Here is a 24,539-nt window from a genome sequence, read left to right on the forward strand (position 1 = left end):
CTGCATATCTGAGGTTGTTGATAAACTGAGTTGCTGTCAAACTAAACATTCTTAAAGTGCACCAAGTAGGGCTAGAGTCCCACAGAGGATCCTTTTTGTACAGAGGGGGGACCCTGCGTCCCTGGGAGTAGCCACTCCCAGCTTCATCTCTGACATTCCGTCCTCCCACGCCCTGTGCTTTCGGAAAGTGAGGCAGGCCCTGGCGGTGCCTGCGGTCTCTCCAACCAGCCTCCTCTCAGAGCTACGCAGAAATCTCATCACATGGCAGGAAAGGCCACATCACACGCTCCCACAGGCCTATCACACTGTCAGTAATGAGATCCTCCCGGGCTGCAAAGACCACAGTTTGAGAAGCAAAAAAGAAGGATGTTCTTCCTCCTGGCAGGGGGTCGTGTCTGCACGGAGCGATAAGGTGGGAAATGAAGAAGCAAGTTATCTCCTGATGGCGGGTCCAGAAAACAGGCCTTGAAGAAAATGCTGTGAACCGCATCTAACACAAATGAAATCCATGCCAAAGACACACGTACACGCGTGATAAACCCACAGACGGGGCCAAGGGGAGAGGGAGGGCAACCAGGAGCCGGACGGAAGGGAGATGAAGGCAAGCTTTGACTGTCCCCCTCCTCCCAACCCTTCAGTGGAATGAGGTTCACACTAGAAAGAATCGTTAAAGGGAGCCTGTTTGGATGGATTATAGGGATTTGGGATGATTTCTTTATGGAAGGAGTAAGCCTTCATCTCTCCCTTTTGATTCCCGTCTCTTCTATTCGGCAAAGTGGTAAGGCTGTTACTAGCATCCGGGGGCCTGAAAAATTAATCTGCATGCCTGACCTCTTGTCGCTGTCCACCCGCCTCCTCAGGGGAAGCTAAAGTGGGGTCTGGCTGCAGACAAAGCAACTGGGAGATGAGATTCCATGGAAGGGAAAGAAATCACATCAAAGGCGATGTCTGCTATCCTGGAGATGAAAGAGCCAGTTGACTGCTTTGCATTTCAACTGGTATCTAGTGACAGCCCAGACGCAGTTTTCAGCTAAGTGAGAGTTTAGGAATTCAAGGGTCAGGATGTTTAAGTGTATCTGAGCTGAATAAAGAACTCTTTTGCCTTGGTTTTATCCTTCATCTATCACAGGCAGTAATGTTGGTCTAACTTCATAGGAGCTGGGAGAGAAACTGGGGAGAGACATCTTGCTGCAAAGGTTTTTCCTTTGTTTTCTTTTTAAACGAAGTTCTGGTATTCTGTTTCTTAACCCCCCTTTTTTTCTTTATCATCATCATCACAGCTTACCTAGGCTAAATGCTTTATACATATATTGTTTCATTTTCTTCTCATAACAATCCTAGGAGGTAAGCAGGACTACTCCCATTTTATGATGGGAAAAACTTGCCTCAGAGACACTAAGTAATTTGCCCAAAGTCCCACAATAAGGGGCAGAGTGGAATTCAGTTATTCCTACATTTTCTCTCCTGTTCTACTCTTCTTCCCTACTTCCCTAATCCTGAACCAAAACACGTGTCCTTTGATAACTGTGACATCTTCTAAAACTGAATATTAAAAACAGAACAACACAACTTGCCAAGATAAATAGTTCCAATTCAGTTGATTCAAGACACACACTAGCATGCTGGAGTTTGCTAGAAGACTAATATCCTGACGTGGGCACCTTGCCTTTGGAAGGTACATGGCCTTCGCTTTGCAAATCTTGGGAACTCCTGCCAAACCAAGTGGGTGGAACGGTCACGCAAAGAAAGAGGGGTCTGCATGAAGCATGACACACGGTGCAGTTTTTGGTGGGGGGTTCTGGCTGTCAGTCCTGTCACACACACCCTGGTGTGTGCACTCAATCCCCCATCAGAAAGGTTAAACTGAGCAAGAGGGCATAACTTAGAAATACAGCTGCTGGTCAGCTTCAGGCTGTGAGCCAGTATAAAACCAGCAGTTTCATTATCTATATGCATATACGTAAATAAAATGTCTTATATATTCTATTGGTTAGCTACTGCTGTGTAACAAATAATCCCCAGACTCAGTGACATGAAGTAACCACTTGTTATTTCTCATGAGCCTACCAATGGGCTATGCAGTTCTGCTGAGCTTATCCCGGCATGCTCGATCCCACTGGGTTCAGTCACATGTCTATGACCAGCTGGTGGGTAGGCTGGGGGCTGGCTAAGATTATGTGGCTTTGCCTCAGGTGTCTTCCATCCTCCAGTGGGCTAGCTTTGACTTGTTCTTAAGGCAAGGGTGAAACTCATGTGCAAGGCCTTCTGAAGCTTAAGTTTGAAATGATGTCATTTTCTTTACTTACTTCTTTTTCAGCAAATGCAATTCACAAGGCCAGCCCAGATTCAAAAGGTGGAGAAACTGACTGCACTTCTTGATGGGAAGAGCTTCAAGGTCATATTGAAAAAGATGTGAAAACAGGGAGGGGTGGAGAAGTAGGGCCTTTCTTTTTTTTTGCAATCTACCGCAGATATACACAATAAATCTGAAACACTGAAAAGTACTGATAGCTCATGTGCAATAAGCAATGGGTTAAAAATCCCTGGTGATACCAGTACTAGCTGGATGTTTCTTTGAATTCTCACCTGGTGAGAAGAGGGGTGGGAGGAACCCAGGGTGGGATGATGCCCCGGTGCTGGAGTGGCCCAGTCAGGGTGTCGGCAAGTGCCTGTTTTCAGGGATGTGGTTTTGGGACCCTGAATGAAGGCAGGATCCACCTAGAGATCTGGAAAATAGGCCAAGGCAGAATCCTTTAGGCAAGATCAAGGTGGGGTATTCAAGCATTGATTTGATCAAGTGCAAGATCAAGCAACCAGGTCCAGAGGGCCAGTGGTCAGAGCTGCAGAGCGGGGTCTGGAGGCTTTTATTCAATTACGATAAAGGCAGCTAGTGGTTACAAGCATGGTCTTGGATTCTGGGAACCGTGCTAGATGTTCTGTCTATATTATCACAGTAATATTCACTGTTTTTTGAAGTAGAGTTCCTTGAGTAGTTACTGCAGCAAGGGTCTCTTCAAGGTAAACTTGCTCAGTCTTTGAAAATATCTTTCAGCTTCCACCTCAAATGATAGTTTAGCTGGATGTATATACAATTTTAGATTGACAGTTTTTTTTTTCCTTTTCTGGTTTCTATTGTTTTGAGAAGTCTCATTGGTCTAGTTGAGGTTTCTTTGTAAGTATTATTTTAAAAAATTCATTTTAAAAGTAATTAAATAATTCCTTTTTATCTCTGGAGTTCACTATGATCTGTGTAGGTGTAACATATTTATTCTGCTCAAGACTCATGTTCCCTGAACCTTAAGAATGATGTCTGTCAGTCAATCTCAGTCAATAAATTGTATCTCTTTCCTATTCTCTCCTTTTTGGAGTTGGAATTAGGCAACTGTTGAACATTAACTTCTCTTTCCTATCCTCTATCTCTTTATCTCTCCACAACACATTGTGAGTAATTTCTTCAAACCAATCTTCCAATTCATTATTTCCCTCTTTAAGTGTAAGTAAGTGTTGGTCACTCAGTCATGTCCGACTTTTGGCAATCCCATGGCAATCCCAGAGGAGCCCGCCAGGCTCCTCGGTCCATGAAATTCTCCAGGCAAGAATACTGGAGTGGGTTGCCGTTTCCTTCTCTGGGGCTCCTGCAGGGAAATTAGAATGGTATGTCTCAAGTCCAAGGGAGCCCCCTGGGCATGTGCATCATCAGAGTGATCCTCTCCTTTGTAAAGCGCTTCTGACTGCCAGACTGTTGAAATGCGAGCCACTCAGATGCCATGGCCCTTCTGACCTTAACATATCTAACATGTAACCCAGAGATCTTTCCTTTGGGAAAGATTTCTCTTGAGCTTTGTCTAATCTGTTTAACTTTTCCACCAAAGTTTTAATTTCAATGACTATTTTTTTTTCATTTCTAAAGTTCCATTGGTTTCATTTTAAAATCTCCCTGTACTTTTTTTTTCCCAACGTCTTACTCTTTCTACTTATCCTTCAATGTTTTAACTTATGTCTTTGATGATTGTAAGCATGCTTATTTTTTGAGGGGGGCACTCCTTCAGGCCATTCTATTAAATTAAGGATATAATCTTGATGTTTGCTTTTTCACACTTTTCCCATATGGTGTTTTTTGTTTTTTTTTCATGTGTTTTTATAAATTTTATGGAACAAGATCTCATCTTTAAAGCTGCTTTTACAGGAATCTGTGTAGTTTGGATTGAGGACCTGTATGATAATGCCTGTGGCTGGGGGAACCTGGCTGTAAACCCACAGTGGTTATTACCATTCTGCTAGTGCTTACACCCTGGTGTCCACAGCATTGTCTATAGTTTAGCAAGCCTGAGTCCACTAAACTTCTGAGGTTCTCTGGACTCCAACGTCAGGTTCCTGTTCTGACAGCAGTGGTCATGTTTCCACTGGGTAATTTAGTTAAAGTGCCTAGATCTGGGTTCAAAATAACATTTCCCCGTGGCTGCTTCCTCTTACCCGCTCCCAAGCTTTATAACTCTTTATTCCATTTCTGAAACAGACGGCACAGTGATTGCTGGTCAGGAACAGTCAGGGCAGAGATCACTGATAAAGCTGCTGGCAGTAATGTCTTTATGACCAACGCTGCCATATCCTTGCATGAACAGCCCTGCCAAGCTGCACAGCCTCAGATCCCAGAGTGGGCCCAGTTCTGGCAGCAGCCCGCCTCTTTCATTGACCCTGTGAGCATGCATGCATGTCTACGGGCCTGAGTTCAAGTTCCCAGTGGGGAAACTGGAGGCATATCATAAACTTGGTCATTGTGCTTGCTCTTCTCTGCCAATGACTTTCTCCACACAGGTCTGTACAGGGCAGGGGCCTCCCAGGGCCTGTGATGCTGTGGAATTCTCAAAAACAACCCTTCCATCTTTTACAGAAAGTGCCACAGGAACCTGATCTTGTATAGGCTTTGGTCATTAAAGACAAAGGGGACATCACTAATGGACTAATGGGATTTGATTTTTCATTCTTTTCTTAAGAGAAGATCTTTTTCAGAACATTTCCTCCTGATTTTCATCTGGGGAGGGGAAAAAGTTCACTGAAATGACAGCACATGTTGGGTAGCTGCTGCCAGGAAAGCCCAGTGATGCTTAGGAGGGCAGACCTTCCGCTCTGATGACATGAGCAGGGGTCCAATGGGGCCACGGGAGCCGGGCCAGGCCACACCTGGCCATCTCCTCATCTAGAAAGGGCTGGAGAATTGCTAACCTGCAGGGCTGTTGGGAAGACTCTAAGAGATGATGTCAGGAAACCCCTTTCCCAGCAGGTGCTCTGTAAACACTAGACCCTCCCCCTCTTTGTATTCCCCCCCCCCACCTTTTTTTTTGGCCACACCTTGCAGCTTGTGGGATCTTAGCTCCTTGACCAGGGATCAAACCTAGGCCTCCAGCAGTGAAAGCGTGGAGTCCTAACTACTGGGCCGCCAGGGAACTACCCCCCCTCCCTTGTATGTCTGATGTTTAATACAGGAGGATGTGGCTGGCTGACATGGAAACCTCTCAGAAAGCGGGAGCAGGGGCTCAGTTCCGCATAAGCCCTCAAGGGAGGACGCTGGCCGACCGGCCCTGGCCGTTGCCTGCTGGAAGCCCGCTCTGCGCTGGGCTCGTGAGGTGCGTGCTCCACAAGTCACCGCCAGGCGGTGCTATGGCAACCACAGATGCTCCAGGTGTCTCGGGACACTCTGCCAGGACCTTCCTGGAAAGCCGCCTGCACGAGTGGGGCTGACCACACTCCAGAGCACCCGCCGTGCCCCCGGGTCCCCGAGACGAGCCCCGAGAAGGTGGCTCCGGCCCTGACCCTGCCTTTCACTGGCTGTGCAGCCTGGACAAGCTGGGTGAATACTCAGCTGCACCATTAAAGAGACAGGTCCAAGGTCCCCCTGGGGCAGTGGAGAGGACCGTGCCATGGGTCACGGGGCCTGGGCCCACCCAGGGTGGCTGGGACCATCAAAGAGACACTTCATGGGAAGGACCTGGCAGGAACGATGACTCAGGCAGCTGGCTTCATTCAGTGTGGTTCAACAAGCCCTCACAGGACTTCCCTTGTGGTCCAGCGGCTAAGACTCAGCTCCCAATGCAGGGGGCTTAGGTTTGATCCCTGGTCAGGGAACTAGATCTCATGTGCGGCAACTAAGACCCAGTGCAGCCAAATAAATAAATGTTAAAAAACAAACAAACAAAAAACCGCACAAGCCCTCTTATGGGGTATCTAAGGCTGGGCCAAGGTTGAAGACTCTTGAGAGTCCCTTGAACTGTAGGGAGATCCAACCAGGCCATCCTAAAGGAAATCCACCCTGAATATTCATTGGAAGGACTCATGCTGAAGCTGAAACTCCAATACTTTGGCCACTTGATGCAAAGAGCTGACTCGTTTGAAAAGACCCTGATGCCGGGAAAGATGCAAGGTGGGAGAAGAAGGGGGCAACAGAGGATGAGATGGTTGGATGGCATCACTGACTCGATGGACATGGGTTTGGGTAAGCTCCGGGAGCTGGTGATGGACAGGGAGGCCTGGCGTGCTGCAGTCCCTGGGGTTGCGAAGAGTTGGACACAACTGAGCAAATAAACTGACTCCCTTGCTTTCTAAGCTGTGAGCCATGTTCAACAACAGTCCCCTGAAGCCTCCATCCCAAGCAACTGCTAAATTACTAAATGTAAAATTACCCCAATGAGAGTCCGACTTAAGACTTGTCGCCTAATTAACATCCTTTCAAGTACCCAGGTGCTCAAAGCTGGAGAAATCCTTGTCTCCCTGTCTGAGTTTCTGCAGACACTCCCGCCACTGCCCTCCTGACAATTAGGCAGCACCCTGGAGAGGTCATTCCCAGCCACGGTGTGGTCTTCACGGTTCTGGGTCTGTAAACCTTTCCAGCGCGCAGAAGGCAGAGCCGTTTGAGGCTCTGACGGCTAATTAAGCCTGAACCTGAGCACTTAGCTCCTTAGAAGAGAGCATGAAACTCTCAGACAGAGTGAGGCAGGTTGAAAAGGAAGGTCTTACCACCAGCAGAGCTGCTATCTCCACGTCCCCTTATGGAAGTGAGAAATAGGATCAATGCTTTCTGCTTTTGCTCTGATGGCTAGGAAGTGAGTAGCTGAAGCCACAACTCTGTTATAGCAGCTGCGTAATAACAGGAGAAAGTGCAACCACAGCAGTAACAGGGACAAAGACAGCACTTACTGAGCGCCTGCGACTTGCCGGCCCTTTTTGCTAAGTGCTTTACATATATCACCCTATTCAGTTCTTTCAATCATGAGCTCAAGGAGGTATTACTAGACCCATTTCACAGGCGAGGAGACTGAGGCAGGGACTAGGGACATGTGCTCAGTCGGTGGCAGAGCTGAGGTTCGGTCTGGGCCTGCCTGCAGGGTCCACTCTCCTGCATTTGAGCTTCTCGGCTGGCTTGTGTCTCCTCTTCACATCTGTGCTTTACATTTGGTCCTGATCTTTCACATTTATCCATGTTTCCTGAGAAAGCCTGCAGATCCAGGAGATGGGTTTTGCATAAATAAATAAATGCAGGTCTGAGTACCAGTGAACCAAAGATGGAAGAAACAAAGAAGAAAGAAGAACATTCTAGAGACCTGAAAAGTCAGAGTTCACACAGGGACATTTATGCTGGGGTGGCAGGGACGGGGGGACCCCCAACTCAACCTCTGTCATTAAAATCTGAACTGTGGGGAATACACCACCCACAGGCAGGAAGGTTCTAACCTTCTTTCTACAAAACAGGCCTGGCGATTTTCTAAAAGACAACCATTCTGGGGATATTGGCTGAACAGGCTTGCTAGTCACTGACATCTTAGATTCAAGGGAAAAAGAAACCCTAACGGTTTCCATTACGGAATGCTGTGAACTGAGATAGCCCATTACTATGTAAATTGAGGAGACAGAGGTGCTTCCTTCCCCTGCTGGGATCCCCAAACCCCCAGAAGGGCTGCTCCTTCACTGCAGAGGGTCTGGATTCTTCAGTTATTATCAACCAGACTCATGCAAGGGACTCCTTTATACAAAATTCTCAGTGAGGGGGAGACTCAGGAGGGAGGAAAACTGAGAAAGGTCCCTGGGGTGGGGAAGTGTTCGTGAGGCTGGGGTGGGCACCAGGGCTCACCATGGCCGGGAAAATAATTCCCGGAGGCCGCCCCTCCCTCTGCCTGCAGACAGAAGTTGGCAGATAATCTGTTTCCCAGGAGCTCGGACAGATAGCATGGACATCTGCTCCATTTGCAGGAAATCGACAATTGCTGGTGGACCGAAATGAATCAGCGGTCAGTTCCCAACGCTGTCTCTTGTGAATGTGCTTAATAGGGGCTCTGATCAGCTCCAGGTTCAAAATGGGTAAAATCTTGCTTCTGAAAAGTCTGAAAGCAGGCCTGGGGCCAGGCTGGACACCCATCACTGAAGCCCTCGGGGCTCTATTGCAGTGCCAGTGGCCTCCCTGGAAATACATGGACACAAGCAGCCTTGACAGATTCTTTGAGCAGGGCCTAGTGTTCCACAGCCCACAAGCCACCGACTCTCGGATTAAACTGATTCCTTCCTACGTTCCTAACCAACCTGGGCAGAGTAGTAAGCTTCCTGTCACTGGGAGCAAGTAAGCAGCTTCTAGTAGAGACTTCTGATGGATGATGTCAAGGGGATCCTATATGTGCAGGGGTCTGAATCAGATGATTTCAAATTGTCTGTTGGAATCCTGAGTCCAGGAGTCCCTAATTTCCGATGTTTATGGGATAAAACGAGCACCGAAGAACGGATGCTTTTGAACTGTGGTGTTGGAGAAGACTCTTGAGAATCCCTTGGACAGCAAGGAGATCAAACCAGTCAATCCTCAAGGAAATCAACCTTGAATATTCATTGGAAGGACTGATGCTGAAGCTGAAACTCCAATACTTTGGCCACCTGATTCGAAGAACTGACTCACTGGAAAAGACCCTGATGCTGGGAAAGATTGAAGGCGGGAGGAGAAGGGGACGACAGAGGATGAGATGGCTGGATGGCAACACTGGCACAATGGACATGAGTTTGAGCAGGCTCCGGAGTTGGTGAAGGACGGGGAGGCCTGGCGCGCTGCAGTCCACGGGGTTGTAAAGAGTCGGACACGACTGAGCGACTGGACAGTAACAAGAAGCGCCGTGTGGTCATGTCCGCCGTCCTAAAAGGCAGCTGAGCCAGCAGACCGGGTCCCGGGCCCCCCACGTGCACGTTAGTGTCCTCTCCTCTGTGCCAAGCCCCCTGCCAGGCGCTGGGGACACACGGGAGAATGAAATGGATGCAGTCCCTGCCCCCAGCCTCTTCACTGGCAAAAGAGAAGGATCTCTACCTGCATCTTAGGTCCGTTTGCACATTAACGGAGAACTCACAGGACTTCCCTGGCAACCCAGTGGTTAAGACTCTGCCTTCCAATGTAGAGGCTGTGGGTTCGATATCTGGTCAGGGAGCTAAGATTCCACAATCTTGTGGCCAAAAATCCAAAACACAACACAGAAGCGATATTGTAACAAACTCAGTAAAGACTTTAAAAATTTAAAAAAAAAAAAAAAAGTCTTAAAAAAAAAATAAATAAAGGACAGAAAACATGCACAGCACCTAGCAGGGTGCCCAGTACAGAGGGTGTGAAAGCCGCTCAGCTGTTTCTGACTCTCTGTGACCCGGTAGACTGTTGCCCGCCAGGCTCCTCTGTTCATGGAATTCTCCAGGCCAGAATACTGGAGTGGGTAGCCTTTCCCTTCTCCAGGGGATCTTCCCGACCTAGGGATCAAACCCGGATCTCTACATTGCAGGTGGATTCGTAACTGTCTGAGCCACCAGGGGAGACTTAGGTACAGAGCAGGCTCACTAAACGCTTGTGTTTAAGCCCCGAGCAAGCCCAGGAGGCCTCCGAGTCCCATTTAACTCCTCAGCCTGAAGCTTAGAGGTAGAGTGGTTTCGCCTAAGGGCACCTGGACAGTGATGCACAGGCCCTGGCTTTGCACTCAGGTCATGGTCTCATGTATCTTGAAGTCTCGAGGAGAAGCAATGGGATGGAGCCAACTTACAGATGCAGGATGGAAGGGGAGCCAGGGCTGACATCATGGATGGGCTCGGGTGTCCAGAGGGCGGCAGGCCCTGCGGGCTCTTATTGGCAGAGTAAAAATACAAACAGGCGAGCCAGCGTATCCCGGGACGTCTTGCCAATGGTGTGGACAGGGCCGCTGGCCAGAGACAATGTGCAGGGTTGCTAATGAATTCCCTTCACATCTTTGGAGAATGAAGAGAAGCATCGGTGCATAAACAGCTGAAGCAGAACGATTTCTCCGTTCACGTGGCCACTTCCCGGCTCCACTTCCATGAGTCAGTCTGAATTGAGCTCTCTTTCCACTTTTTTGAGGCCTTTGAAAGTGAATGCATAGGAACAGTCCACTGGATCTGGGGCCCAGGGTCTCTCGTGCTTGGCTGGTGGCCCTTCTTGGCATCAGGCCCCACACTCCACCCCCCTGGCCACCTGCTGGGGCCAGAAATACCCTTGGTCAGAGGATTAGTCACTTCCAAAGCAAATTCCTCCTGTCGGCGGGCAGATGGACCATTCACCTGGGAATTCTGGCTACGTTCCTCTCCTGCCCGAAGTTTGGCCGAAGTTTGTTTCTGAGCGGGCGGATCCTGCACACGCCGAGCATGTGCTGGCTGACCACGCCTGCCGGGAGGTCCAGGAGTGGAGTGGCCTGGGTTACTAGGAGCCTTGGGTGACCCGCTGGCTGAGGTCTTGGGGTCGGTGGGGTCCATGTACTGATGTAGCTCCAGCCTTCCACCACCCAAAGGCCTTGGCACCGTTCTCTGCAGGCGGCAGTCATGGAGAACATGAAACACGGGCTTCACGTCCCGTATCACCTGACAGGTAATCAACCGCGGACAGGTGCTGGGTGCCTCATATGTGCCAAGTCCCGTGCCAGGAGCTGGTGGTACGGAGGTGAGCAACACAGACAGGGCCTGACCCAGAGCCCTGAGTGCAGGGTGAGGGGGAGGGAGGAAGCAGGAGGCGGCTGCAGGAGAGGGACCCAGACCGAGGGCCAGGGCCAGGCGCTGGGCATCAGCCTCAGCCCTGCCACCTCCCAGCTCCGACTCTGGGGACCCCGCTAACTCTCTGAGTCTCGGAGTCCTTGTCCACTGTCTATAGAATATGGTGAGTCAGATGCCTGCCCCGTGAGGAGGTTGCAAGGATCCGAGTTAACAAAACTGACAACATCAAGCATCGGCACAGACGTTCGTCCCATCCGCGGTGACGGACAGCAGAGCAGGGACTTCTCTGGGGGCCCAGTGGCGAAGAACCTGCCTGCCAGTGAGGGGACACGGGTTCAGTCCTGGTCCAGGAAGACCCCACAGGTCATGGAGAAATGAAGCCCGTGTGCCTCAACTACGGAGCCCTCGCACCTAGAGTCCACGCTCCTCCAGGAGAAGCCGCCACAGCCCCACGGAGAGCAGCCCCTGCTCACTGCAGCCTAGGAAGCCCGCGCTCAGCAACGAAGGCCCAGCGCAGCCCCAAGCAAATAAGTGAACGTAAAACAAGAACCACCAGCAGAAACAAACGAACAACAAATCCAACTGGAAGCGGCCCAGAATAATATAAATAGGAGCTCTGGAGTCAGGGAAAGTTACCGAAATCTTAGTTTCAGGCCACAGCACTCTACCTTTGTCTAAATCTCACTGTTCTCACCTGAAAAGAGGAAGCGGGATTGCTTATCGCGTGGGACTGCTGTGAGGGTTGCAGAGGATGTACGTAAATCCCCGAGCAAGAACGAGGCAGAGACCTGGGCCTTCATGAGCGGCAGCCATCGTGGCCACCACTGCTCTGACAGCCATTCCCATCTGTGGGCAGTCCTGCGTCTTCCCTGGTAGCACAGACAGTAAAGAATCTGCCTGCAATGCGGGAGACCTGGGTTCGATCCCTGGGCTGGGAAGATCCCCTGGAGAAGGGAATGCCTACCCACTCCAGTATTCTGGCCTAGAGAATTCTGTGGACTGTACAGTTCAGGGGTTGCAAAGAGTCGGACACCACAGAGCAACTTTCACTCACTCACTCACTCACTCACTTACTCTGCTGTCAAGGCTTCCCAGGTGGCTCAGTGGTAAAGAACCTGCCTGCCAGTGCAGGAGCTGCAGGAGACTCAGGTTCAATCCCTGAATCAGGAAGACCTCCTGGAGAAGAAATGGTAACCCACTCTAGTATTCCTGCCTGGGAAGCCCCTGGGACAGAGGAGCCTGGTGGGCTACAGCCCATGGCGTCGCAAGGAATTGGACACAACCTAGCGAGTGGGCACACAGGCACACACTACGTCTCCAAGGCATTTTTATCAGGTCAGGTCTGGCTCTCTGGGCCCTGGGCTGGAGCCAGTCCCCATCACCACAGCTCAGAGTTTTGTCTGCCTGGAGCCCGCTCCCTGCTGGACTGGACACGGCTCTATACTGGCCTCATCTCTGGTCCTCTGGTGGGTAACCTTCTGGAGGTCATCCCTGCTTCTGTCTGTGTGGGGGTCCCGTGGCTGAGCTCCTGGGTACTATCGATCATTAGTGCTCTCATCCCAACATCCTCAGGGCCTGCCACACCCTGCCTTCCCATCAAGGGGTTCTTCTATCCTGCAAGCTATGAGGCAGGGTAGGGGAAGAGAGCAAAGTCCCTATTTTGGAGATACAGAAACCAATGTTTCAACTGAGAATTAATTAGAGGCCAGAATCCAAGTAAGGTCTTCCCGGCTGGAACCCATGGTGGAAATACTCACTGGCCTTTCCTGGATGTTAGAAACGTCCATTTGCCTTGCTCTAGCTGACGAAACAAGAGTGAAAGTCATGTGTTAGTTCCAGGTGAAACTGAAGAGCTCGTGTGTAATTCACCACAATCTCGACCTCCTACTGAGGGAGCTTCCAGTGGCCTGGACGGCTGGGTGACCATAAAGATCAGAGCCCCAGCCTACCCACAGTGGACAGGACGCACAAGTGAGAAATGAACCTCTGCTGGGCGACACCTCTAAGGATGCGGGGGTGCTTGTCACTGCAGCATGACCTCACCTGTCCTCACTGATATAACGTGAATGCTATGTTAGACGCTTCACTTACAGAGCGTGCACTCTGTTGGCTTCATCCCAGGTACACGAGGCACAGAGGCTGCTCACACACAATCCCTGCCCTCAAGGGGTTCGCGATCCAGACACCTATTTGAAAGGCAGCTGCCCACACTGAACTTGAGGGAGGGGCAGGGCCAGGTGAAGGGTGCCTTGGGAATGGCTGCATATCCCCTAAGCAGTCACCCCCTGCTGTCTGCAACATCACTCAGAAAGGAAACGAAGCTGAGAGATGGTTAATGCCACAGGCAGCTTTTCCTGGGGGAGGGGGGAAAGGGATGGGCCGTGGCTGGGTGGGAGCAGAGGGCTGGGGGAGGCTGGCTGAAGGATGCTGTGCTCAGGGTGACTCTGGATTTATTGCTACAGCTCATTACTTGGTCTCAAGGGAATCCGGAAAACAATTAGTACATTCAATTGCATTAGAGTAATTCCCTTTTTACATTCCCCCAACTCAGATAATGACAGCTTTCCTGCAATTAGGAGAGGGTCTTCTCTGTGTAAAGATTAATTGGGTGTTAAATGAGTGGGGCTGCCTGAAACCAGACAGCCAAGCTGGAATGAATTAGACGTGAAACAGCAGCTCCGGGCAAAGGGTGAATAATTCATTCATGACCACAGTCAGCTGCAGACTTGAAGGTGCCCACCAGTAACACAGGCCAGCGCTTGGGAGGGGTGTCAAGGAAATGGAAGGAAGGCGGTTGCAGGAACAGAAAGGAACAGAACCTGGGGTCCCCGCTCTGAGGGGAGGCCGATTTTTCTCAACTCGGGCCACGGTTAAGGTCACCCGTGTGTGTGGTGTTCTAATCCTCTGAGCCAGCCCCACCTCGCCTTTTTTCTTTTTTTGGCCTCACTGTGCAGCTTGTGGGCTCTTAGTTTCTGACTGGGGCTCGGACCTGAGTGAAAGTGTATAGTCCTAACCACGGGAATTTCAAGCCAGCTCCCTCTTATAAAGCTTAAGACAGACCTCAGCATAATATAAATGCTCAATAAGAATCAGCAGGCTCTCATATAAAGCATTTGTGTGCACTACTGCATTTAACGCTTATAGCCTTGACGACAATACTATTATTATTCACGGTGTGGCCTGAGTCCCCTCGAGTTCAGAAAGGTGAGACTTGCCTCGTAGTGGGTGTAGGGTTCAAAGGGGATGCCCAGACTCCGGAGCCTGCATACTTGCAGCAGCTGAGCTGGGGTCTCTTGGTGGGGAACTGAGCCCAGAGGCCTGCACCTGTGCGGTCCTTCCAGCGCTGTCTGCCTCCCGTCTTTGACGGGTGGGGACTGGGTGAAAGTGAGGGTCGCTCTGCGACCCCAGGGACTGTATAGCCCATGGAATTCTCCAGGCCAGAATACTGGAGTGGGCAGCCTTTTCCCTTCTCTAGGGGATCTTCCCGACCCAGGGATCAAACCCACGACTGGGTGCTAAGTGGTAAAGCCCTGGAGACCAGAGGCTCGCTGGAAGGCTGGAGAGAGAACGTGGGGAGGAAAGGGGAAAGAGGAAGATGAGGGCCCCGCTCGACATGCAGGCACGGGAGCCTATTTTTGTGAGTGTGTGGTCATGTTTTCATTCATGTTGCTTCATGGTCCTGCTGGCCGTGGGTCCAGGCCCCCAGGGAGGCTGTGCGGCAGCAACCAGCCCTCTGGGTTCAGGGTCCCTCAGCTCCCCTCTGCAGGCGGGCATGTGTTGTTCCCAACTTCCCATTTCTATGAACCATCAGGAGTCCCCTTCCTGCTCTCTGAAAAGGAAGAGAGAAACTGGGGACACACAGGACTCTGAGGCCTGGTATCAGGGGCTCGCCGTCTGCCTGGAGGCGCTGAGGGGCCGGCAGGGCGGACGGGGTCAAAGGGCATGGCCTCCCCCCCTACCCCAGCGTGTCCCACCTCCCACACGGGAGCGCAGCTGCCGCCCACGTCTGGAATCAGCCTCGGCCACCATGGGCAGGCCCGTTCTCGGAGAGTCTTGACCAAGGGCGAGGCAAAGGGCGGCCGGGGTGCTCTGTTGCCTCCTGTCCAGACACGGTGGGATGGGATGTTACTAAGGAGGGAAAACCACCAGGCTGATGGAGACGAGTCTCGCTCAGAGACTTCTGGCTTCAAGATTTTCCTTTAGGAGGTGATCGGGTGGGGACAAAACCAGCTGCGCTTTTGACCACCGGGCTTCTATTCAGATTCGGTCAAATTTCTTGTTATTTGGGAAGTTTCCCATCCTAGTTCCTTCCACATTTAAAATCTGCCCTGGACACAGAGGACAATGCGGGCGGCAGAGGTCCTTGGGGCTGGCCGAGTTGCTGCTCTATGTGTGTGTGTTAACATGTGTGAGTACATGGGAATGTGTGCATGGGTGTGTGTGGGTGTGAACCCCAGGCTGTCCGGGGCTGACACCCCCTGCAGTGTCTCCTCTGTAGGACCTGCTCAGCTCTTCACTCGCCGCACAATTCAGAGGCCGAGCGTCTAAGCGGTCAGTTCAAACGCCTCAGCCTGTGCCCGGCTCCTGTCCTAACCATGACCCGCCTTCCAGCTCAGTCCCCCCTCACAGGCTGCAAGAACACCAGACTCAACGTCCCCAGACACCCCGAGAGCCCTTCCTTTGTCCTGCCGCCTGGCCCGCTGGAATGCCCTTCCCCCCGGGGTCTCTGGAGGACTCCCAACCAAACTCTCCTCTGCAAAGTACAGCAGTGTCAGGACTGAGGGCCCTGAAGCCCGACGCCCTGGGCTCAGACCCCGGCTCTGGCTCTCAGGACCTGAGTGGCTCCTTTGTGCAGCCTCATTCCGTTTTCTCATCCCTGGAGCAGGCGAATAACCATCCCCCAGGGGTTGCTGGGAGACTGAGACCCTTTGTGGCTAGTGCACCAGAGTCTGCACCCGGCTCTTGAGTACATCAGCCCACGCTGATTCCCTTGCCCAACGTCAAGATCCCCCCCTTCCCTGAGCTCTCAGAGCGTGCTGGGTGCCAGGGATACGGTGGGACATAGGCAGACCTTGTCCACCTCGAGTTCGGGGTCTAATGTGTGTGCCAGAAAGTAGATGTAAAATGACAAGCACCGTGGGCTTTCCTGGTGGCTCAGCTGGTAAAGAATCCCCCTGCAGTGCAGGAGACCTGGGTTCCATCCCTGGGTAGGGAAGATCCCCTGGAGAAGGGAAAGGCTACCCACTCCAGTATTCTGGCCTGGAGAATTCCATGGACTGTATAGTCCATGGGGTCGCAAAGAGTTGGACACGACTGAGTGACTTTCACTTTCACTTTCTACCTACTCAACACTCACCATCGTTCCCCATGTGTAGTAGGCCCTCATGTTAAAGTTTAGAGGAACAGGTGTTTACTAATGGAACCTAAACTGTGGACAACAAAGGTCCATCTAGTCAAAGCTATGGTTTTTCCAGTAGTCATGTGTGGATGTAAGAATAGGACTATAAAGAAAGCTGAGCACCGAAGAATTGATGCTTTTGAACTGTGGTGTTGGAGAAGACTCTTGAGAGTCCCTTGGACAGCAAGGAGACCCAACCAGTCCATCCTAAAGGAAATCAGTCCTGAATATTCATTGGAAGGACTCATGCTGAAGCTGAAACTCCAATACTTTGGCCACCTGATGTGAAGAACTGACTCATTTGAAAACACCGTGATGGTGGGAAAGATTGAAGATGGGAGGAGAAGGGGACGACAGAGGATGAGATGGCTTGATGGCATCACTGACTTGATGCACATGAGTTTTGAGTAAACTCTGGGAGTTGGTGATGGACAGGGAAGCCTGGCATGCTGTAGTCCATGCATGGGGTTGCAAAGAGTCGGACATGACTGAGCAACTGAACTAAACTGAACCTGTGGAAGGTACTTTCATTCATGGTCTCATTTTAATCTCTCGAAGAGCCTCCAAAGTGAGTGTACCAAACCCTACATCAGATGAGGAACCTGAGGCTCAGAGAGGTTAAGTGATTTTCCCGAGGTCCCACAGCTTATCAGTGACAAACCTGGGACCCATATCCAGGTCTGCCTGATACCAAAGCCTCAGTTCTTATTGGTCAGCAGTGAAGATACAGGGGAGGAAGCAGTGACCAGGAAACAGGCCGGAAGGAAGATGCTTTGGGAACCAGCCCTGCAAAGGCGGAGAGGCAGAACATCTTCCTTCCCCCGGTTTCCAGCCTCACTTGCCAGAGGCAGCTGATGGTTGATCTCACTTCTAATGGCCTCAGACAAATGGTCAATGGAAATGAATCCAATTTGTCCAGCAGGGGAATTGAAGAGTTGGCTTATATTAATGTTCTGAAGCTAACAAGTATTGATGCTCACTGGAGCCAAAGGTATGCCTTTCTCCTCTGAATTGAGAATCGATCCTGTTAATAAGAACACGTCATCCAGGTGGCCTTGTTCTTTGATCACCTGATGCAAAGAGTTGACTCACTGGAAAAGACCCTGATGCTGGGAAAGATCAAGGGCAGGAGGGGAAGGGGGCAGCAGAGGATGAGATTGTTAGGTAGCATCACAGGCTCAATGGACATGGATTTGAGCAAACTCCAGGAAACAGCAGAGCACAGAGGAGCCTGGTGTGTGGCAGTCCACGGGGGCGCAAAGAGTCAGACACGACTGAGCGACTCAACAACTGCTGAGTACTGAGCTGCTCAGTACTGAGGAGTACTGAGTACATCCAGGTACTGAGGAGCCCGGCGGATGGTCTGCTGCATGGGTTGGGGGATGGATGACCAGGAAAGGAGCAAGATGATGATGGCACAGAGGATGACAACCTCCCGGGGGGGCGGGCAGCAACTGCAGAGAGCAGGGGTGGGTGCACGGCCCCTCTGCACTGGCAGAGACATCTCAGCCTGAAGGCTAGGACAGGATCAGGAGCCAGCACTGGGCCGGCAGCCAAACTGCCATGCTCTCTGCCCTTTGCCACTGCCCAGAGGTGACATGAACCTCCCGTTACAAATGGAGAGATGGACTAGCGAGGCTGCATCCTTACCCAACCCAGGTTCCCCAGCTGGGCAGAGGCAGGACCCGGACCCAGGTCTCAGGCCTGCAAAGCCCACGCCCTCCTAACCCCAGAGTCAGAGTCCAAGTCACCATTTGGCAAATGTTTGCTCCTCTCCCCGTCCACTGTGGACGGAACGCACTGCTCCACCCTGCTGATCTGAGCTTCCCCGGTGGCTGAAAGGGTAAAGAATCTGCCTGCAATGCGGGAGACCCAAGTTCCATCCTCGGGTCAGGAAGAAGCCCCTGGAGAAGGGAATTCTCAGGCCACTCCAGTATACTTCCCATGGACAGAGGGGCCTGGCGGGCTAGAGTCCATGGGGTCCCCAGGGCAGCCCCGGCTGACAGATCTGTTTCAAACCAGCGTTCAGTCCCGGAGGCCTCACCCACCCGGGGCTGGGGCAGGGGCATCCAAGCTTTCCACTGCCGGCACGTTGAAAGCACGTCACTGAACGGCATGCCATGCTCCCACAGGTGTCCGTGGTGGGTGGAAAGGTGCTCCCCCCCACCGAGTTATGCGCTCAGAACCTGTGCGTGGGACCTGACTTGGACAAAGTGTCTTTGCAGAAGTAATGACATCACACACAGGTAATTGGGACCAGGTGGCTCAGTGGCAAAGACTCTGCCTGCCAGTGCAGGAGACGCAGGAGATGTGGGTTCAATCCCTGGGTCAAGAAAACCCCCCGGAGGAGGAAACAGCAACCCACTCCAGTATTCTTGCCTGGAGAATTCCATGGACAGAGGAGCCTGGTGGGCTACAGTCCATGGGGTTGCAAAGAGTCAGGCACGACTGAGCACGCACGTGCGTGCACCTGAGACGAGGTCATCCTGGATTTGAGCGGGTAGCCCTAAAGTCACTGAGACTGTCCTTCGGGGAGGAGAGAAGACAAAAAGGAGAAGGTGACGAAGACGAGGCCTGGGTGCAACGTCGCATCTACAGCTACAGGCCGGGGTACGGCCAGCACTGGAGGAGGTGAGGCTCCCCCAAGCCTTTGGAGGGAACGGTCCTCCCACCCCCTCCTCCCCCACTGTAGAACCCACATCAGGATTTCCCAGGCGGTCCAGGGGTCAACGATCTGCCTGCCAACACAGAGGACACAGGTTTGATTCCTGTTCTGGGAAGATCCCACATGCCTCAGGGCAACTAAGCCCGTCTCCACAGCTACTAAGTCTGTTCTAGAGCCCGTGCTCTGCAACAAGAGAAGCCGCCACAGTGAGAAGCCCATGCACTTCAAAGAAGCTGCAAAGAGAAAGCCCACATGCAGTAATGAAGACCCAGCACGGCCAAAATCAATAAATAAGTAAAAAAACAAAAAACAACAACACACATCAGAAAACTAAGGCCAGTCCTGTAGGACTATCTCACATTCACTCTAGTTTACATATGGAAGAAATAAACAATTTTCCAAGTAACCATGTTTTCTTTTTCAAACTATTTTAAGCTTTTAACTAAGATCTGGGAACACAGTCACAAGACTTCAGGTCCCCGATGTGGAACCTCCAGCCTGGGGGACGGACTCAGGGAGGGTTTTCACCTGTAACAAGCCAGCCTTACCTTTCTCCTGAGCCATCTCCTGCAGACAGAAGTAGATGACTCTGGCTCCCAGGCTGAAGCCGATCAGGGTGACAGGCCGCCGGCCCTGGGGGAGAAGGGACACGGGTGTGCACAGCGGTTCCAGAAAAGCAGCCCTGACGACGGCGGCCCTCGCACACTTGTCAGCAGCGGCCTTGCACTTCATGCATCGTGGCTGTGCCGTTCCTGACCCCGGCCTCGGATGTCTCCACCAGGAGAGGCGTTTACGCAGGAGGGCCCCTGCTTGCGAACCGGCTTCCTCCAAGGCTGACAGGCAGTGTTTCACTGGGTTCATTCCCCTTTATCTCAAACCATCACCCAGTCTCTCCTTCCCCGTCTACCTGCATGCAGCAAACGACCGCAGTGAAGGGGGGCCCTTCTGGAGCTGGGAGAGGGGGCGGGAGGTACCCCTAGATGCGATGGAGAAGGCAGCAAAGGGTGGCGTGGCAGGGGGAGAAAACGGTTCTGTTCCTGGATAGGAAAGCGGGGTATGAAATGTTGGCCTTAAACTGGGAGAGGAGACAGGAGACTGCTATGTGTAGAATGGAAGGCTAATGAGAACCTACTTATAGCACTGGGGGTGGGGTGGGGCAGAAGTACAGTCTGTTTGTAGGACATACATTAAGTTAACCTTAACAATGCATTGAGAATCCCTTGGACAGCAAGGAGATCCAACCAGTCCATCCTAAAGGAGATCAGTTCTGGGTGTTCACTGGAAGGACTGATATTGAAGCTGAAGCTCCCATACTTTCGCCACCTGATGCAAAGAGCTGAGGCCTGGCGTGCTGTGGTTCATGGGGTCGAAAAGAGTCGGACATGACTGAGCAACTGAACTGAACTGAACTGAAGAATGCATTCCAACATACGGTAGGTGCAGACAAGTGCTCTTTGAGTCTGCTTATACAAGGTGCCTGGGAGAGTCAGATTCATGGAGTCAGAGATCCAGGGGCCGGGGTGGGGGGCGGAGGGGAGGGGGGCGGGACTTAGTGTTTCATGGGGTCAGAGTTTCAGTCTAGGAAGGTGAAAAAATCAGGAGCTGGATGATGGTGAGAGTTACACAACAGCGTGAAAGTGCTGGGTGCCTCTGAACTGTAGAGTTACATGTGGTTAAAGTGGTATGTTTCATATTATGTGACTTTTACCACAATAATAATAATAATAAAAAAACGTCAAAAGGGATTCCCCTGGTAAGGCTTCCCTGGTGGCTCAGATGGTAAAGAGTCTGCCTGCAGTGCGGGAGACCCGGGTTTGAACCCTGGGTCGGGAAGATCCCCTGGAGGAAGGGAATGGCAACCCACTCCAGTACTCTTGCCTGGGAAATTCCATGGACAGAGGAGCCTGGTGGGTTATGGTCCATGGGGTCCCCTGGTGGTCCAGGGGTTAAGCATCCTTTCCAATGCAGCGAGCATAGCTTTGATCCCTGGTTGGAGAACTAAGATCCCACATGTCTCAGAGCAACGAAGCCTGCGCAACGCGACTGCTGAGTCTGCGTGCCATGATGAAGGAGCCCACAGGATGCAATGAAGACCCGAGGCAGCCAAATAACAAAAAAACACGTAAAGAAGAAAACAGGGGGCTCCAAGTTAGATGCACAGAGGAATTTTCTGACTAAAGAACTTGTAGAAAGGGAGACCTGGATAAGAAGGTCAGGAGAGGGGTCTGACTACAGGTTCTACATACATGGAAGTAGACAGCAGGAGCAAGTGAGTTTCATTGGACCAGCCGGCCTCAGCACTCTACGCCTTTCCCTTGTTTTTGGGCAAATACGTGCATCCAATCCTTGCTGCCCCATCTCCATTTACTTCCACCGAAGTCTCTCCACTGAATCATATTCCAGCCTCTGCAGTCAAGGCTGCCAGTCACTGCCCAAGAGCCACTTTCCCTTCACCCTTGGTAGCAAAACTCCTAAGTTTTTCTCGCCCCCTTCCCCCCATAGCTACCCAGCCCAAAAACTAAGTTTCCCCAACTTCCCTGTAGCCAGGGCTGGCCTCAGGACTGAGTCCTGGCCAAGGGATGCGACGGGCTTAGCTTCCCCGAGGCACGTGGGATCTTCCTGGCCTTTCACTTGTACCTTCCTGCCTCTGACTGTCTGGAATGTGGATGGAACCCTGATGGTTTTACGTGGTATCTGGACCACCGGAGACATGCTCAGAGGGTAGCTCCGTAGACATCCTCGAAGGAAGAGCTGACCCTGACCTCACCTGCAGAGGCCTCTGACACTCAGTCCTCACCTGGTTACTTGTTAGAGGCACAGCCTGTAATTCTTACTGGCCCGTCCCATGATACACTTTTGCAGGGGGCGGACACACCATACATGATTCGGGACCTTCACTGCCCAACCAGGGATGGAACCTGGGCCCCCTGCAGTGGAAGCGCAGAGTCTTAAGCCAGGGCAGTCCTCCTAGGACACTTTTGTGACTTGAGCTGGAGGAGCAGTGCAGACCCTTTAAAGCCACCGAGCTATCCCCACGTGGGCTCATCTTAGGGATGACATCCGCCCACCAGTCAGCTCCCCCGCTCCCTCCCACCTCCACTCCAGCCAGTCCCGGGTACCTGCTGCCGGGAGAGCAGAATGTGGGCCAGGTGCTTGCCGACCTCCGCCGATCGATGGAGGCACACGCCCCAGGGGTTGTCAATGACGTTGGCGACACTGAGGAGGGAGGCGGGCCAGGTCAGGGCGGCCACGATGCCTGGGGAGCAGGGGTACTGGTGATGAAGGCAGTCGGGGTGAGGGTGGGGGGTCCTTCTGGGGAAGTGACTGGCTGGCTACTGGATGCCCGAGCGAACGCCTGCAGTCTCTAACTTGGGATCTGTATGTTTGCCAAGTGCTATCAAACGGCTCAATAGCACAGAAAAAAACGGAAGCTCACGCATTTCTGACACGTGGACTAGATCTCTTAGGTTCAAACATCTGCCACGGGTGAGATTCCAGAGATGGCCCCAGTCCGGTCACGCCACCCTGAATCCCTCCCACTTTGTCCATAACCCCGCCCCCGCCCGTCCACACCACATCACGTGACTTGCTTTGGCCAACGAGACGCTGCTGGACGAGAGGCCTGAGAGGCCTTTGGTGCACTTCTCCTGGGGGTGTGGGCCAGCCTGCGACCCCAGGAGGGGAGGAGAGACGAATGGGGCAGAGCCCGGTCACCCTGGTCGCCCCAGACAAAGCCACATCGGTGGGTGGCCAGCTGACACACAGATGCATGAGCAGGCCCAGCAAGGATCAGCCACAGGAAGCCGCAGCACTCCTGAGCCGCTGTGATGAAGGACGGCTATTTTAGGTCACTGGGTTATGGGGTGGCTTGTTACACGGCCGCTACTAACTGATACACCAGGAGATACTGTGATTGGCTGTTTACCTACTTCCTCCCTATGAAGACCACAATGACCATGTCACAGACAGGGTCACCGAGGGGCTGGCACAGTGCCTGACTCCCTGGGGGCCTCAGGCAGGCAAGGGCACAGAACCAGCATGGGGCTTGGGAGTGGTGGGCATGCCGCTGGCGGGGGAGAGGGGAGGCTCACCAGACAACACCGTGTACTTCAGGGCCTCCTGGGCCACCATGTTGGCAAGGCCGCTGAGGATTGTCTCCAGGGCGTTGCCGAGCTCCATCAGGTACTTGGCTTCCCAGGCCAGGCAGTACTGCTCGCGGCTGCGGGCCAGGGCAGCCCAGGGAGCGCTGAAGGTGCCTGGGGAGAGCACGGGCAGGTGGGGTCTCTCCTGTCTGGGCTGGAGGGGGCCCCCACTTTCCCTGACAGGCAGGGGCAGAGGCCCACTCACCCTTGTGGGGGAGACGGGAGGACCACCCCTGCCCACGGGCAGCAGCTGACAGCAGAGCAGGTGTGCTCCCGGATGGAGCACGGGGCTGCCCTGTGAGCGGGCGGGCTGGGGTGAGACCCAGTTCCTGCGTTCCTCAGCAAGGTCGTTGGTGACCTTGAGCACCGGGGGGCCCCCATCCCCGGCTGAGCCTCGATCTGCGGAGCAGTCCAGTGGGGAGATCACTACTTATCTCCTTTCACTGAGTAGCTATAAGAATTAAGTATTCCAATGATGATGCATGTAAAGGGCTCTTGCCTCGCTCTCTGCAGTAACTCTGGCATCAAGGGGCTGAGGGCCTACAAGAGGGCCACACGGGCCACACGGGTTCGCTCCCTGAACCAGCTGCCTCGCGTTCACACCACCTGGGGAACGCTCTGCAAACTGCGGGCAGAGGGCTTTGAGGCCAGCTCTGCCATGAGCTCCCTGGCTCCCCCGGCTTTTCTGAGCCTGAATTTTCTCACCGAGGGACTGGAAATGGGAGGGTGATGAGAGCACCACGTGCCCAGCGCCAAGCAGGAGATAACCACGACGCGGGCATCCCTGCCCCCTCCTGGTCCTCTGTCGGCCTTGAGGGTAGCGGCCCCCTCCAGCAGGACACTCAGGGCCCCCGTGACCTGACCCTTGCCTTCCTCACAGCCTCACTGTTCATCATGTTACCCTTTGGAAACACAAGCTTTTGACTCCATCCCTTTGTTCTGTTTCATTCCTACACAGACAGTAACCGGGGACCTAGACTATGCCAGGCCTGGAGCCTGACCCTGAGGACACAGACCCTGATCACTGTAGGGAACGTGCAGTGAGCATATACCAAGTGCTGGGCAGCTCTGCACTGAGGGTTTTCTCATGGAACTCTCTGATTTAATCCTCGACGTAGCTTGGGAAATGGAGCCCCACAATTACAGGGGATAATTTTATATTCTTTTACAATGCAGGAGACTGAGCCACCCAGATAAGCCCTCAGCCCAGGGAGGGAGAGGACTGCGCAAACCTCACGGAGTCACTGGTTTGTGGGCCGTGGGAGCACGGAGGAGCCCTGTGCGTCTCTGCCTGTGGCCCAAGTGACCTTCCATCCTGATTTTTCTATGA

The 24,539-nt window shown here is 52.6% G+C and overlaps 1 protein-coding gene across 4 annotated transcripts in view; it reads right to left on the reverse strand.

Annotated features, from left to right (window-relative positions):
• The window catches only part of TMCO4 (transmembrane and coiled-coil domains 4), a 91,603-nt gene that overhangs the window by 25,601 nt on the left and 41,463 nt on the right, over positions 1 to 24,539 (reverse strand). For 2 of the 4 annotated variants that reach the window (XM_043444593.1, XM_043444592.1), the window contains exons 9-11: positions 23,159 to 23,323; positions 22,187 to 22,323; positions 19,616 to 19,700 (exon numbers count right to left, since the gene is read on the reverse strand). In XM_043444593.1, the coding sequence (XP_043300528.1) occupies positions 19,616 to 19,700; positions 22,187 to 22,323; positions 23,159 to 23,323 (387 nt within the window). Of the gene's footprint in view, positions 1 to 12,313; positions 12,806 to 19,615; positions 19,701 to 22,186; positions 22,324 to 23,158; positions 23,324 to 24,539 lie in introns of those variants that run through there. The other 2 variants (XM_043444594.1, XM_043444595.1) reach the window with 2 other exon arrangements.

The sequence above is a fragment of the Cervus canadensis genome, chromosome 24, assembly GCF_019320065.1.
Source record: "Cervus canadensis isolate Bull #8, Minnesota chromosome 24, ASM1932006v1, whole genome shotgun sequence".
Lineage (NCBI taxonomy): Eukaryota > Metazoa > Chordata > Mammalia > Artiodactyla > Cervidae > Cervus > Cervus canadensis.